At 40.7% G+C, this 12,767-nt stretch overlaps 1 protein-coding gene across 4 annotated transcripts in view; it reads left to right on the forward strand.

Moving 5' to 3' along the window:
- The window catches only part of STAU2 (staufen double-stranded RNA binding protein 2), a 139,999-nt gene that overhangs the window by 37,588 nt on the left and 89,644 nt on the right, over window positions 1-12,767 (forward strand). For all 4 annotated transcript variants that reach the window (XR_014566489.1, XM_083747774.1, XM_083747775.1 and 1 more), the window contains exons 8-10: window positions 46-258; window positions 6,774-6,911; window positions 10,554-10,685. Coding sequence is in view for 3 of the 4 variants with exons in the window: in XM_083747774.1 (XP_083603900.1) it covers window positions 46-258; window positions 6,774-6,911; window positions 10,554-10,685 (483 nt within the window). In the remaining variant the exon portion in view is untranslated. The remainder of the gene's footprint in view (window positions 1-45; window positions 259-6,773; window positions 6,912-10,553; window positions 10,686-12,767) is intronic.

Here is a 12,767-nt window from a genome sequence, read left to right on the forward strand (position 1 = left end):
GAATCCTATAATCATTTCATTTGCATGTCCTGTCTTGGCTGATAGGTAATAAAGGAAAGTGGGCCACCGCATATGAAGAGTTTTGTTACCCAAGTGTCAGTGGGAGAATTCTCTGCAGAAGGTGAAGGAAACAGCAAGAAACTGTCAAAGAAGCGAGCCGCAATAGCTGTCCTGCAAGAACTACGGAAACTTCCCCCTCTTCCTGTGATCGAAAAGCCAAAGCTTCATTTTAAAAAACGCCCCAGAACAATGTTAAAGGTAATGATGCATTCGAATAATAGAAGTTACCAAACTTAATGCTTTCATTTGCCTTTTCTGGTTTGCAACATATGTAGTGCAATTTTTATTTTGCTTAGGAAGATACACCTGTGGCTTTTTTTAAAGTTGAGGATTACTTTTAGTCACTTCCACAGAACATTTTGCTGGTTTGCATATGCATCTCATTCTGGATCTGACTTCTGCTCGCACATACAGTTCTGGAACTCCATGGGTAGAGAGCAGTAGTACAGGGGAGGAAAAAGTCTGGGGAAAGCATGTGACAAGCGAAGGTTAAGCACCCCATTCCATTCTGCCCCTTCTCCATTACAAGCAGCCCTTTGAAAGGTTGCCATGTATCTTACAGTTGGGCCCAGGAAACAGCTATTTCTATACTAGAATATTTTGCCTTAAATTGCAAATAGTACTAATGCCAAAAACATAATACTGTATGATACAATATGATATGTTATGCTATAAACCCAGACATCATTACTGGGTTTTTAAACATTTGCTTTTAATTTAAGACAAACCTAATTATTGCAAATAGTAATAAAGTGACCTTTTTGTAAGCTAATCATTTGCCTTTCCCCCATTTTATTCACTTTAAATAAAGATAAAGGACAGAACAGAGCTTTGTATTTCAAACTTTAGGTAGCTGTTGTTAATAATAGGTGTGCTTGCTATAACACACTGGTGCTTCTAGCTCTGTTCCTTCCCAAGCGTGTTTGTGCCACCAGACAGCAGTCCTCGTATAAAATCTATCCATCATTTGTTTTTGCTGCCTTTATGATACCCATTTGATGAGTAGCTTTGTTTGTGCTATTTTTGCCTTTATCGTGTTTTTTTAAAAGATGTTCCAGTGCTGAGACAAAGTAGTCCAGCTGCATCCAGTTAGATTGTTATGGGCTCATAAAGTTTATAGACAAAGCTGAGCAATACTCCTTGGATCATAGCAAGAGCAAAATGCTCGTTGCAGCCTTGTCATCTGCCCGATACTGCTGCACCAATCTGGCTATGAAAACAGCACTTGAAAAGCTAATTTGGTGGGCTGGACCAGATGCTCGGTGGCAGGCCCAGACCCTGGAACCAAGGTCACCTGTGAACAGCTGCAGAGTGGTAGTGGGGCAGGGTTCAATTTTCAGTAAATTGACAGGTGGAAGAGGTGCTTAATTGTTCTCCTGCCAGCTGCTTTCCCTCCCAAGAATGCCTTGCACCCTATTGCCTTATTATTTATAAATTTCAGCTATAAATTCCTTCACACGAGGAACCCCAAAGCAATTTACACTATAACATATATAAAGCAGATACACACACACACACACACACACACACACACACACACTTAAAACAATTGCATGTATAAGAAGGGTTTTTAAAAAACCGATTATAAACACGAAATCAGTTTGAAACTGCACATACATAAAATCAGTTCAAATCCAAGACAGATACCAGCTTGGATAACATTTTTTGAAGGTTTGTGGACAAAGGAACATCTTTAGCAGGCACCAAAAATACTATGGAAAAGGTGGCCCAGGGGCTACTACTATGCTTTTAAGGAACTGGGGGTGGAGCCTTAAAAGTACATTCAGGACCTGGAATGATTGTTTGGATCTAGGATTCTGCAAGAACAAAATCCTTGAACCCAGTGATCTGTCCATGGTCCTGTAAGGCTTTGATCTGACTCTTGCTCCTGAACTTCAGACCTACCGTATATTGGCTGCCTGCTAACCTACTGGTGTCATCTGCCTGCACTCCTCCTTGATCCTGGTTCTCACTATCTTCTCAGAGGTTTCCTTGGCTACTTAGCAGCAGGACAGTCTCAGTCTAGGAGAGACCTGCACATTGCTGAGCAGTGAGCCAGACAGGCCCAGAGGAGAAGCCCACTACCTTGACACAGCCTTTGTCTGCTTGGGGGGAGGATCCAGAGTGAGAGGCTAGAGGAGAAGGGGAGCAGTGGTCAGTTCCAGCAACATCGCCAGCTGAATAAGTCGAGCCTGAGTAACTCTGCTTTGTTGTTACTTTCTGTAAATAAAAGCTAATTGCATTTCGTGCCTCACGTTCTTCCTGCCCTGTGGATGACCTGCGTGTGCCTGACAGCACCTTGAAACAGGGAGAGGTCTTTCATGTTATCTAGAACTTGATTTTTTTATTATAATTTTATTAAGATACCAAGGATTGAACCTCAGACGTTCAGCACACAAAGCATGTGCCCTCCCTAAAAGGAGAAAAGGCTCATGGAACTACAGTGGAACAATACATGTTTGTGTACTAAATGACGGGAGGGGGGCAGAAATCCAGGTGATTTTGAGTCAAATTATCTTTGATATATATTGATGAAATTTGTCAAAGTTAGCTCCTTCACACAGTCTTGGAATCTAAGACTTTGTGTCTGAAGGAGGTGTAAACTTCTGTTCAGGATTTTTACATTAGTTAACCAAAGATTGCTCTCAGCAGTGAATCCAAAGAATTAAATTTCCACGGATTGAAAGCTGATTTTCTTTGCTCACACTTTAAAATAATCACTACTTAGAAGTTGTGTGATATAACTCTTTGATTCTCAGGAACTCACTGCAGATCCAGGTCCTCATTGCCTTATAATTATCATGTCCATAAGTACTTGTTGAATGGTAACCAACCCATCCATCAAAACTGTTTTTTCTGTTATAGGATACTAGTGTGCTTTCTAGTGGTGTAATGAAGCTTCTTTCTTAACCTCCTAAATTCCTGTGAGCTCAAGTTTCTTAAATGGAGTGTTTATTCATGGTGGCAGTGGATTTATTGCTTCTTCTAGGATTCATGAGCTTCAGTCTAGAGGGGCTGGTCCTGATTTGTGTATTCATCCGAAATTCCTCCTGAAAGCGGGGAAAGGGCTAGAGTTAGACTTATCTGCATTAAATCTGATCAAACTCAGGTGTTGTACAAGTCAGCCATATGCCATCCCCTATATAATTTGTGAAACATTACCACTTCGGCTCAGCATCATAAAAACGATCTTTTTAGCTTCTCATCTCCACAAAAGATTTTGTAAGCATCCCTTCCCTACCTGATTTTATTTTATTGGGGTGGTTTGGGCGGGGGGGGGGGAGGGTCAGGAGGAAAATAATTATGCAGTAAAGCAGTTAAAACTATTTCACCATGAATGATGTTTCCTTGCACCTTGTTAAGTTGCAGGCAGCAATGCAAAGCAGGTGCTTTCAGAATTCAGCTTCTTTCAGCACAGTTACCCAACTTACAAGCTCTAATTACTAAAGAAAATCACAAAGCTAGATTTGATGAAAGGCAGCCCAAACAACAGCAAACAGTTAAATCTGGAGGGTTTGGCTCTAAGCTGATTTCGTTTTACTGAAGCTGGTTGGCATCCGTCTGTCCTGGGAGGCAATGAAAGAGTTCCCCTTCAGGGGTGAAGCCAAACCATTGGAGAGTTAAGCTCCTGCAGTGGCTGTAGAGACCGATATGAGAGAGACACGTTTGTTGCAGCTGTCACTATTGGAAGCGATTTACTGAAGCTATTAGAACAACTTATCCATAAATTTGCTAGATGTTTATCATTTGGATTAACAGATGATAGCCCATTTCTGATAAATATACTCTATTAATGCAAGTATTGTTTGGACAATGAAGAATAAGACTTCAATATTTGAGGCCCTGACTCTCAGAGAACAAGCTGACCTAAAGAAACTGAGGTGGTCAGAGAGGTTGTTGAACATGACCTTCAGGGATGTGATAGCAACATACCACTTCCAGGCTCTGAAGTCTCAGGGAAGATGGATGTAACTCTGAGTAAGAGAGAAATTATCCTTTGGAAGAGGCCTTTTCCTTGCGAAATGAGCAGGTCATTAACTCATGCCAAGGATATTCCTGTGAGACTTCTTGGTAGTGGACAGTTCATTCACTGGTGACATATATAGCTGTGTTTCTGATAAGCATGAAGGCAACCTGGTGTCTTGCCTGCTTGGTGCAAGGGTTACAGATCTTACACGTTGCCTTGATGAGCTGGTAGATAGGGCTGAGTTCAATGGTTGTGGTGCATGTTGGCTCCAAGGATGTGGGAAAATGTTGTTTTTCTAGGAGAAAAAAATAGATGGCTATGTAGTAGGTTGAAAGTTCAGCTCATTCAAAGTGGCTTTCTCTGAAACGCTAGCCAGGGCCTGCAAGACAGGCAGAGCTGAGTAGTCTCAGGTTATGAATGAGACAGTGGTGTCAGTAGTGGCTGTTTGGAGATGTTAGGCGTTGGGGAACATTTTCGGATGATCAGGGCATGTACAAAAAGGGATAGGCTTCATTTGAACTGGAATGGAAGTACACTGTTGGCACTTAAAATAAAAAAAAGGTGACAGAGCAGCTGGGAGAAAGCCGATAGGAGCAGAGAAGCATCCAGTTCTGGATAAGTCATCCAAAATCAAGTGTTTTTTATTGTTCAAATGGGAGATGGGTAGAACTGGCTAGTGAGAGTGCAGTGGAATGTTATAGCAATTCAAAGAAGCCAAAGTACTGTAGGGTAAAATGTATGTATCAGAGACATTAGAAGAAAGACATTGCATTATAGATGCTTATGTGCTCATGCCAGAAGCTTCTGAGCCAAGATGGTTGAGCTGAAGTGAACATAGATATAGTGGGCATAACCTGGTAGAATGGAAGCAAACAACGGGACATCGTTATCTATGAACTTTTTAAGATGATCAATGAAGGGTGTTCTGGAAGTAGTGTCACACTGGATGTTGAATAGAGTCCAACAAGCTAGAAATCCCTAAAGGCACAGTCTGTGAGTGGCAATCCTGGGCCCCAAGAGTAATTTAGTAATGGGAACATACTATCATCCACCTGATCAAAACGCCCAGAGCAATCTTGAGATGGGAAGTTAAACCAAGAAGGCATTCAAAGGCAGACATGTTGTAGCAATGGAGGCTTCAGTTACTCTCACATGGACCAGGTACATGCGTGTTGCAGTCACGACAAAAAATAAAAAGCTACTAGCCAGGATGCCTGTGCACTACCTCTATTGTCAAAGGTGCTGAGAATAACAAGTGGGGAGAAAGCTGCTTATGTGCTTCCCATAGGCATCTTGTTGGCCACTGGAAGAACAGGATGTTAGACTAGATGGGCCTTTGGTTGGATCTGGTAGGGTTCGTCTTATGTTCATATAAGGGATTTTTATTTTTCCATTTATATAGTCCTTATCTAAATCCTAATGATATTTATGGTTTGCATATTGGTAAGGTAGATCATATTTATTTAGGTAACTTGCACACTTTTGGTGTGTGTGTGTTTTAGTGTTGTCTTTATTATACAGTTGTTTATTGTTTAAAAGTGCAGTGACCTATAACCAAACATGTTACATTTTGAATTACTGACTAGCTTACATTTAACAACTTTTGCTTAGCTGACTTGTAGATCACTGCTGAAGTCTGTATGCAAACTTCATTCATACCTCACTTATAAATTCTTCCTTACTTTTGTGGCATAAGACCCAAACACATATGGCATTAGATAAATTATTTTGTGCCTTAATCTCCCTGCACATGTTACTGCCAGCGCACACTTCCACACTATTAGGTTTGATAGCTATCTGCATCAAGCAAGCATTTACCTTACACTTAATTTATCATGGGGGATGCTTTATATAGGCTGTCTGGGGGTGGTGGGGCGAGTGTCAACCTATCTTTCGATCTTGTCTTGTTGTGTAATGTTAGGAAAGCTAATCTCTCTGACCTTTCTCCTTTCCTGTCTTTATAAGTGGTCCAGTAAAATTCACCAAGCTCACAGTATTGTTGCAAGGACTGAAACGGACAAAACCCTTCAGAAGGGTGGGTTCCCTAAGTAGTTTCTATATTCTGTATAAATTTGGAATGATGTCTGAGGGAAACCCAAGGAGCAAGAATGCCTTGGTGCAAATCTGGGAGGTTTTATTGAGTTTGGAAAGCTAAAATGAAAAATATTTTGGGAAAGGCACTCCACTGTTCTTTGTGCAATGTAAGGCAGAGGTTAGGCAACTTTTCTGTTTTGTTTTTTTAGTGAAAGGTGGTAGGATCAGAGAAGACATCTATTCAGGCACCCCAGGCCTCAAACTCTAGAGCGAGAGCGAGATAGAAAGTGCCTGAAACATTGTGCTGTGCAAACCGTCAAACCTTGGTTTCTAAAACTGGCTTGTTTAGACAAACTGTAGCTAATACTGACCACAGTTTCCTGTTTGAATGAAAAAGGAAGCTGTCATTAACAGGAAATGAAAGCAAAAACTTCTGAACTCCTCCTTGCAGTATGCATATGAGAATGTTGTGGTTGTTTGAAAAAAGTTATTATACAGGTATAGTTTATTGTTCATAAGCAAGATGGGTGGATGCCACTTGTATGGCTATGTTTTCATACGATGTGTCATATCTGTGGAGATGTGTTCAAGAGTTCTCAATGGATGTAAACTGTTGGAAGTGGAATTGGTGAGAACCCACCTTCGCAAAGGAACATACTTTATAACTGTCTTCAGAACAAAGCCTGTTTCATTTATTCCTCTCTCTTTTTAGACTGGACCAGAATATGGTCAAGGAATGAACCCCATTAGCCGCCTGGCTCAGATTCAACAAGCCAAAAGGGAAAAGGAACCAGAGTATCTTCTTATTTCAGAAAGGGGACTGCCTCGTCGCCGAGAGTTTGTTATGCAGGTGCCTCAAATTGTGTTCAGATTGGTGCTTTTTGCTCTACTTATTTTACTCTGACAAAATAATAAGAAGAAAAAAGATTAACACAAGTATAATATTTCAAATGTTTTAAATAATCATTTAAAACTTCTTTTGTCATTCTCTGTTCAACTTTTCTTGCTATAGAAGCAAGCTAATGAGAGGAACAGTGCTGTCATTTTTTTTCCCTCTGTGTTTAACTAGCTATCCCTGCCAAAAGGATGCATTTTTAACACACAAACCTACATGTAAAATAAACATCAGTACAAGTATCCAAATGTTTCCAAATGTTTGAAACCACTGGTTATCAGATTTTGGAGGCCCATGGGCACATATGGAATTCTGAGAATGTGGTGTGGGCATCACTCACAAAATGGTTGCCCTGGGGTGTGTCATAGCATAAATGGCTGCCACATCTAAAAGAGCAGAAAAAGATGCAGAACCACAAATTGTGCATATATGGAAAGCTTTAATAAAACAGTGTTGGAAACATAAACAGCCAAACATGTTCCAAGAATCTCTGTTTCCAAACATTGCGAAGTCTGGTCTGGTCTGTTGTGTTGCCTGTTGCTGGCGACATGTTGCAAATTAGAAGAAATATTCCTGAATTCACTTGTTGCATTAATATACATGTATAGTCACAAGTAAAAAGATGCATTCAGAGATGGCTGGATAGTAATCATACTCTTGTTATTATTTGCTTAAATATTGTTTATCCCACTCTTCAGTCAAAAAAAGACTCCCAGAATGGCAGTACCGATCATTAAAACAAAGCCAGTCCCTGTTCAGACTTACCCTCTGAAAAGACTGGACATAAAAGGACAATGGATTTGGATGGAGGAGGAAATAAGCAAATGCATGTACAAGTTCTTCATTATAAAAATATCAAACTCAGAATGGGAAAGAACAGCTCACTAGAGACAACTCACCAGAGAAATGGTGGAAAACACTGCACCAGACTAGTGTGATGATTGAGGCTGAACAGTATCTGCAGTGTACAGAGAAGACTCAGCAAGCAGTTTATTGTTTCAAGTCCAGGGAAAAGTGAATCAGTCAATAAAGCTAAAAAAACCCCCACAACAGTCATAAAATTGACAGCACACCCTAAACAATCTCAAAACATCAAGAGTTGTAGAACTGAGAGAGATCTCTGTTTAATAACTTGTAGAGCAGATGTGGAGAACCTCCAGCTCATGGACCAATATTGCCCCCCCCCCCCGCCAGTTTGGCCCTTGAGGTCATTTCCCTCAAATCATACCCACCTGTCACATCACCTGATTTTGCCATGGCTTAATCCTGCATTGATTATGTTCCCCCTTTCCCAGTGGGAAACACAGTTGTCAAGGCAGCAAGATTTCAAACCCACTCATCATTTGATGAGGTGGAGTCAAAGCCCCTTGCAAAAGAGCTCTTTGAAGCAGCACTTCTTTTATTAGGCAGGGAGAGGAGAAAGGAGCCTGTACTGTATAATGCAAGTTTCTTTGTTCTTTCCCCCACTTCCCACCAACATGCTTACTTGAAGGAGAGGCACAGAGCTACTTCAAAGGGCACTTTTGCAAAGGGCTTTAAGACAGCCCTTCCATTTGATCCTCCATTTACAAGCACCCCCTCCCCTCCTCCAACATCAGGGATGGCAAAGAGAAGTGTGGAAAGGCTCACAAAGCATAGGTCTGGCAACGCTCTTTGGACTGCAGTTCCCATACTTGGGAATCCCACTCACAAATGATTTTACAGGTGGGCAGGACAACCCACAACAATGTGATGTCAATATTAAGGATCTAGCGTCTGGAGCCAAAAAGGTTCCCGGCCCTGTTGTATAGCTAAAACTGGTCAGATGGTTTGTTGCAGGGGGACGGGGGGAGGGCTGTGATGAAAATTGCCTTGGCTTGTCATATAAGCCACCGTTACTGGGCAGCAAAGGATGGGTGCAAGTCCAGCTCTCAACTTTCTCCAGTGCAGTTCTGACTGCACTTGGGAGAGGGGCATCACTAGCCATAATCAATCTAGAATATAGGAGCAAAAGGAGGAAAGCTGTTATCTGTCTGTCCTACTTGCAGTTTCTCTCTCCCCGCCCCCCCTCTCTCTCACACACACACACAAGCTAAATACCCTTCTATCTGGTCATGAAAAAGAGAAAGGATGTTGGACACTGACAATTTTATAGACATATTACACATTATGCCTTCTCTTTGAAGGGACATTAGTTAGAATACGCTCCCATCAAAGTTTTGCATTTTCAAGTCTTGCTGATTTCAATGGGAGAATTAAGCTTGTGTTTGAAACTCCTATGAAAAGCAACAAAGCTGTTTGACTGTAGTTTGATCCTGCCTGTTTCTTTTAGTTGAGATGTTTCTACTGGTTGTAAATAAACTTTGTAACCTAAGACACATGATACTGTTTTTGAAATTTTCATGCTAAAATCATATCACATTAGACAGAGACAGAGTCCCACAAGATTTATTACGGCCTTCACAAACTTATCAAAGTAAATTGTCTTTTGTATAAAGTGCCTAAACCATGTTTTCATTTGTTCTAATTGAATGTGGAAATAAAGTATCTAGAGATAATATGTTCATTTTTATCTGTCACACAAAGAGCAAGTTTAGATGTGATGAAATGGATCCAATTACTTATGCTGACCGTTAGATAAACAGAAGAAAACCTCTGATGACATTAGTTGGTGTTCTGTTCCCAAAGTTAATTTCAGCAAGCTTTTTCTTTGTAGTCAGACCTTTAATCCTTGATAGAGGTTACAATAATACCTAAACCAGCTTTACAGGTCTGAGAAAGAACAGTTCATGCATCATGCAATTAATTTTCACTTCATTGTAGTTTTCTAATTTTATTTTATTTTTAAACCAAAACATTTCATTTGTAGCATAATTGTACATGTCTATTCGGGAATAAACCCCTTTATGTTCAGTGGGACTTTCCCCCAAATAAGTGTCTATTGAATTGCAGCCTTAATCTCAGTTCACTTTCTTTAGAACTTCCTACCTGCACAGGTCTGACAAAGCCTGAGCCTCAGCATATTTCAGAAACACTGCAAAACGTTTGCAGTGAAATAAACATTTAGTTGCAAGGAATGCACAGAGAGTGCTTTTAATGATTTGATAGATAGCAGATTTTTTTTGTTTTGTGAATATATAATTTATTTCAACCCTGTTATTTCCTTCAACTAAGCAGAAAGTGTGCAGGATTGCATTTGTAGTGTTTTGAGGAAAGACTTATTTTATACAAAAAAAAAAAAAATCTGTACGGTGCAGCTGAAATCCAAAATTCTGAAATTATGTAAGTGTGACCAAACACATTTCCCAAGAAATAAGCCTTCAAATTGTACAGTTATACAGTACATTTCCTCTCATTTTATCTTCATAGCAACCCTATGAAATATGCTAGGATGAGAGAAAATGACTCCTGAAAGTCACCAGTTAGTTAGTTATTTGAACTCAGAATTCTCTTGATTCACAAGTTCAGTAGAAAAGTACTATAAAAACTTCAAATACGTGCTCGTCTCTTAAGACACTCACAAACTTCAGAAGTGCTTCTGTGCATAAGTATATTATTACTCTTATTTTCCAAGAACAATGTTATAATGATTAATACTTTTTTGTTCTGTTTTACTAGGTCAAGGTAGGAAACGAGATTACAACAGGTACAGGCCCAAACAAGAAGATAGCAAAAAGAAATGCAGCTGAAGCGATCTTGCTACAGCTTGGCTATAAAGCCTCATCTTCACTTCAAGAACAGATGGAAAAGGTAAGAATTATACCTGATACAGGAGAGGGATATCTTCACGCTCCCTCAGCACATAATTCTTCTAAGATCTTAGACAGGGATGGGGAACCTGTGGCCCTCCAGATGTTGTTGGGCTCCACCTCCACAGCTGGCATGGGAGTCAGGGATGATGAGAGTTGTCGTCCAGCAATGCCTGGAAGGCCACAGGTCCCCATCCCTGACCTAAGATTTTAAATATATCCAGTCTCGTTGCTGTGAGTAGATGTGTTCCCAGTTTGCTGTACCTAGACTTAGCTTTCTGTTGCAGTGACTCGTAAGAGACAGCATCAAAAGAAAAACCCCAAAAGCAAAGCAAAGAGGCAGGATCTCAAGAAGGGTTTTTAAAAAAGTTAACCACATGACATAGTCCTTGTAAACTATGCGGTAGAACAGAACTTTCCAAACTGTGTGTTGCGTCACATTAGTGTGTCGTCAGCTGCAGTGTGTAGGGGTGCTGCGCAAACACTCCCTGTGCTCCTCCCAAGGCTGGAAAGGGATTTGCTTAACCTTCGGTTTGCTAGTAAATCTGAATTATTGTGTCACAAAATGATTCAGGTCTAAAAAGTGTGCCACCGACATGAACAATTTGGAAAGCTCTGCATTAGAGTGAAGAGTCGATTAGGTGTCTTCTGCGGAGAAACCCTGGGGCTCTGAAGATCCCTAGGATAAGTGGTTTGAGGGTGGAAGCTCTCACCATCATTTTGAGGCCTTGCCTCTCTTGGTTTTTCCTGCTTCCTGACAAGGGAGATGCTTCTTCACCTGATGTCAGTAGTTTGACAGGTTGGCAGCCCCCCAAAATGGCCTGTGCAGCTTGGGGATCTTGGTATCTGACCAATAAATGGAAAATTTTCCCTGCCCGTTGTCTGTCTGAAAGCAGGTTTCAGACCTAATTGTGATGAATTGAACCTAGGATCTTCTGCATGAAAAGTGTGTGCTCTACCACACAGTACAACCCTTTCCTCATGCAATGCCCGCATCCATCTAAATCCTTATTCCAAGCACATTCAGACACGGTTCTGAACTGAAACCCTTCCATAGTGTAATATATGGGATTTTGCCAAGAGCTGCTACTGAAGGATGATAAAACTAGTCCTCAAACATCTTGTGGTAGATCAAATTGTGATCCCACACCCCTGAGCAAATTCGTTATAGTAACAAAATGAGTTCCTTTCAAGTAGAGCTGTTGCCTTGTTAAATAATTAATAATTGATTAAGCAATTTATTACATTTGCATGTGAAAATTGCATATGAGTAAAAATATTTTTTTCTAAAGAAACGAACCTGTGCTTGTTGTCAGACACTGCATTCATACGTCCTGGCAGGCATCACAGAAGAAAAGGCATTCATTGCAATTTGAGAGACAAGGGGTAACACCTCTTAAGATGGTGCTTGCCTTGTATGGTTCTTATAAACATTTGTATTAAATGCTGTCTAGTTTAATCATGGACACCTTTTTGGTCAACTGAAAGCTTTTAAATAAATTTATCTAACCAAGAAAATCTACAGTGCTTGGAGTTTCTTAGATTAAGGGGGAAACAGCCATTAAGAGGAGACATGAAAATCTTGCATGGCATTGAATAAGTGGATACAGAATACTTTTTTTTTCTCCTTCTGGGAGAAAAACTGGGAGCCATCCAGCAAAACAGATTGACAGGAAATTCCAGAGTGCGCGTAATTAAATTATGGAATTTGTGGTAACAACATGTGGTGATGGCCCCTAGCTTAGATGACTTTAGAAGGGGATTCAACAAACACGTGGAAGAAGAATCAGTCAGTGGCTACTAGTCATGATGACTGTATTATCAGCTTCAGATTTAGAAGCAGTATGGGCACCCATGACTACTTGTTGCAAAGGAACAATGTTGCTGAGTATCTGTTCCCAGGGCGTATGGGGTGTTAGGAGAGGGGTGGTATCTCTGGTGCTCCTTCTGGGGTAGTTTGCCCAACTTTGGTTCCCAGTCTGTGGCACCCAGAAGCTGTCAGTATGAAATAGCAGCCACATCATGGTGAGTTAGGGACTTCCCCTGCATGAGAAGACAGGCTTGGGCAGATTGAGTGGACGAG

This window comes from Podarcis gaigeae (genome assembly GCF_964106915.1).
Source record: "Podarcis gaigeae genome assembly, chromosome: 7".
Classification (NCBI taxonomy): Eukaryota; Metazoa; Chordata; class Lepidosauria; order Squamata; family Lacertidae; genus Podarcis; species Podarcis gaigeae.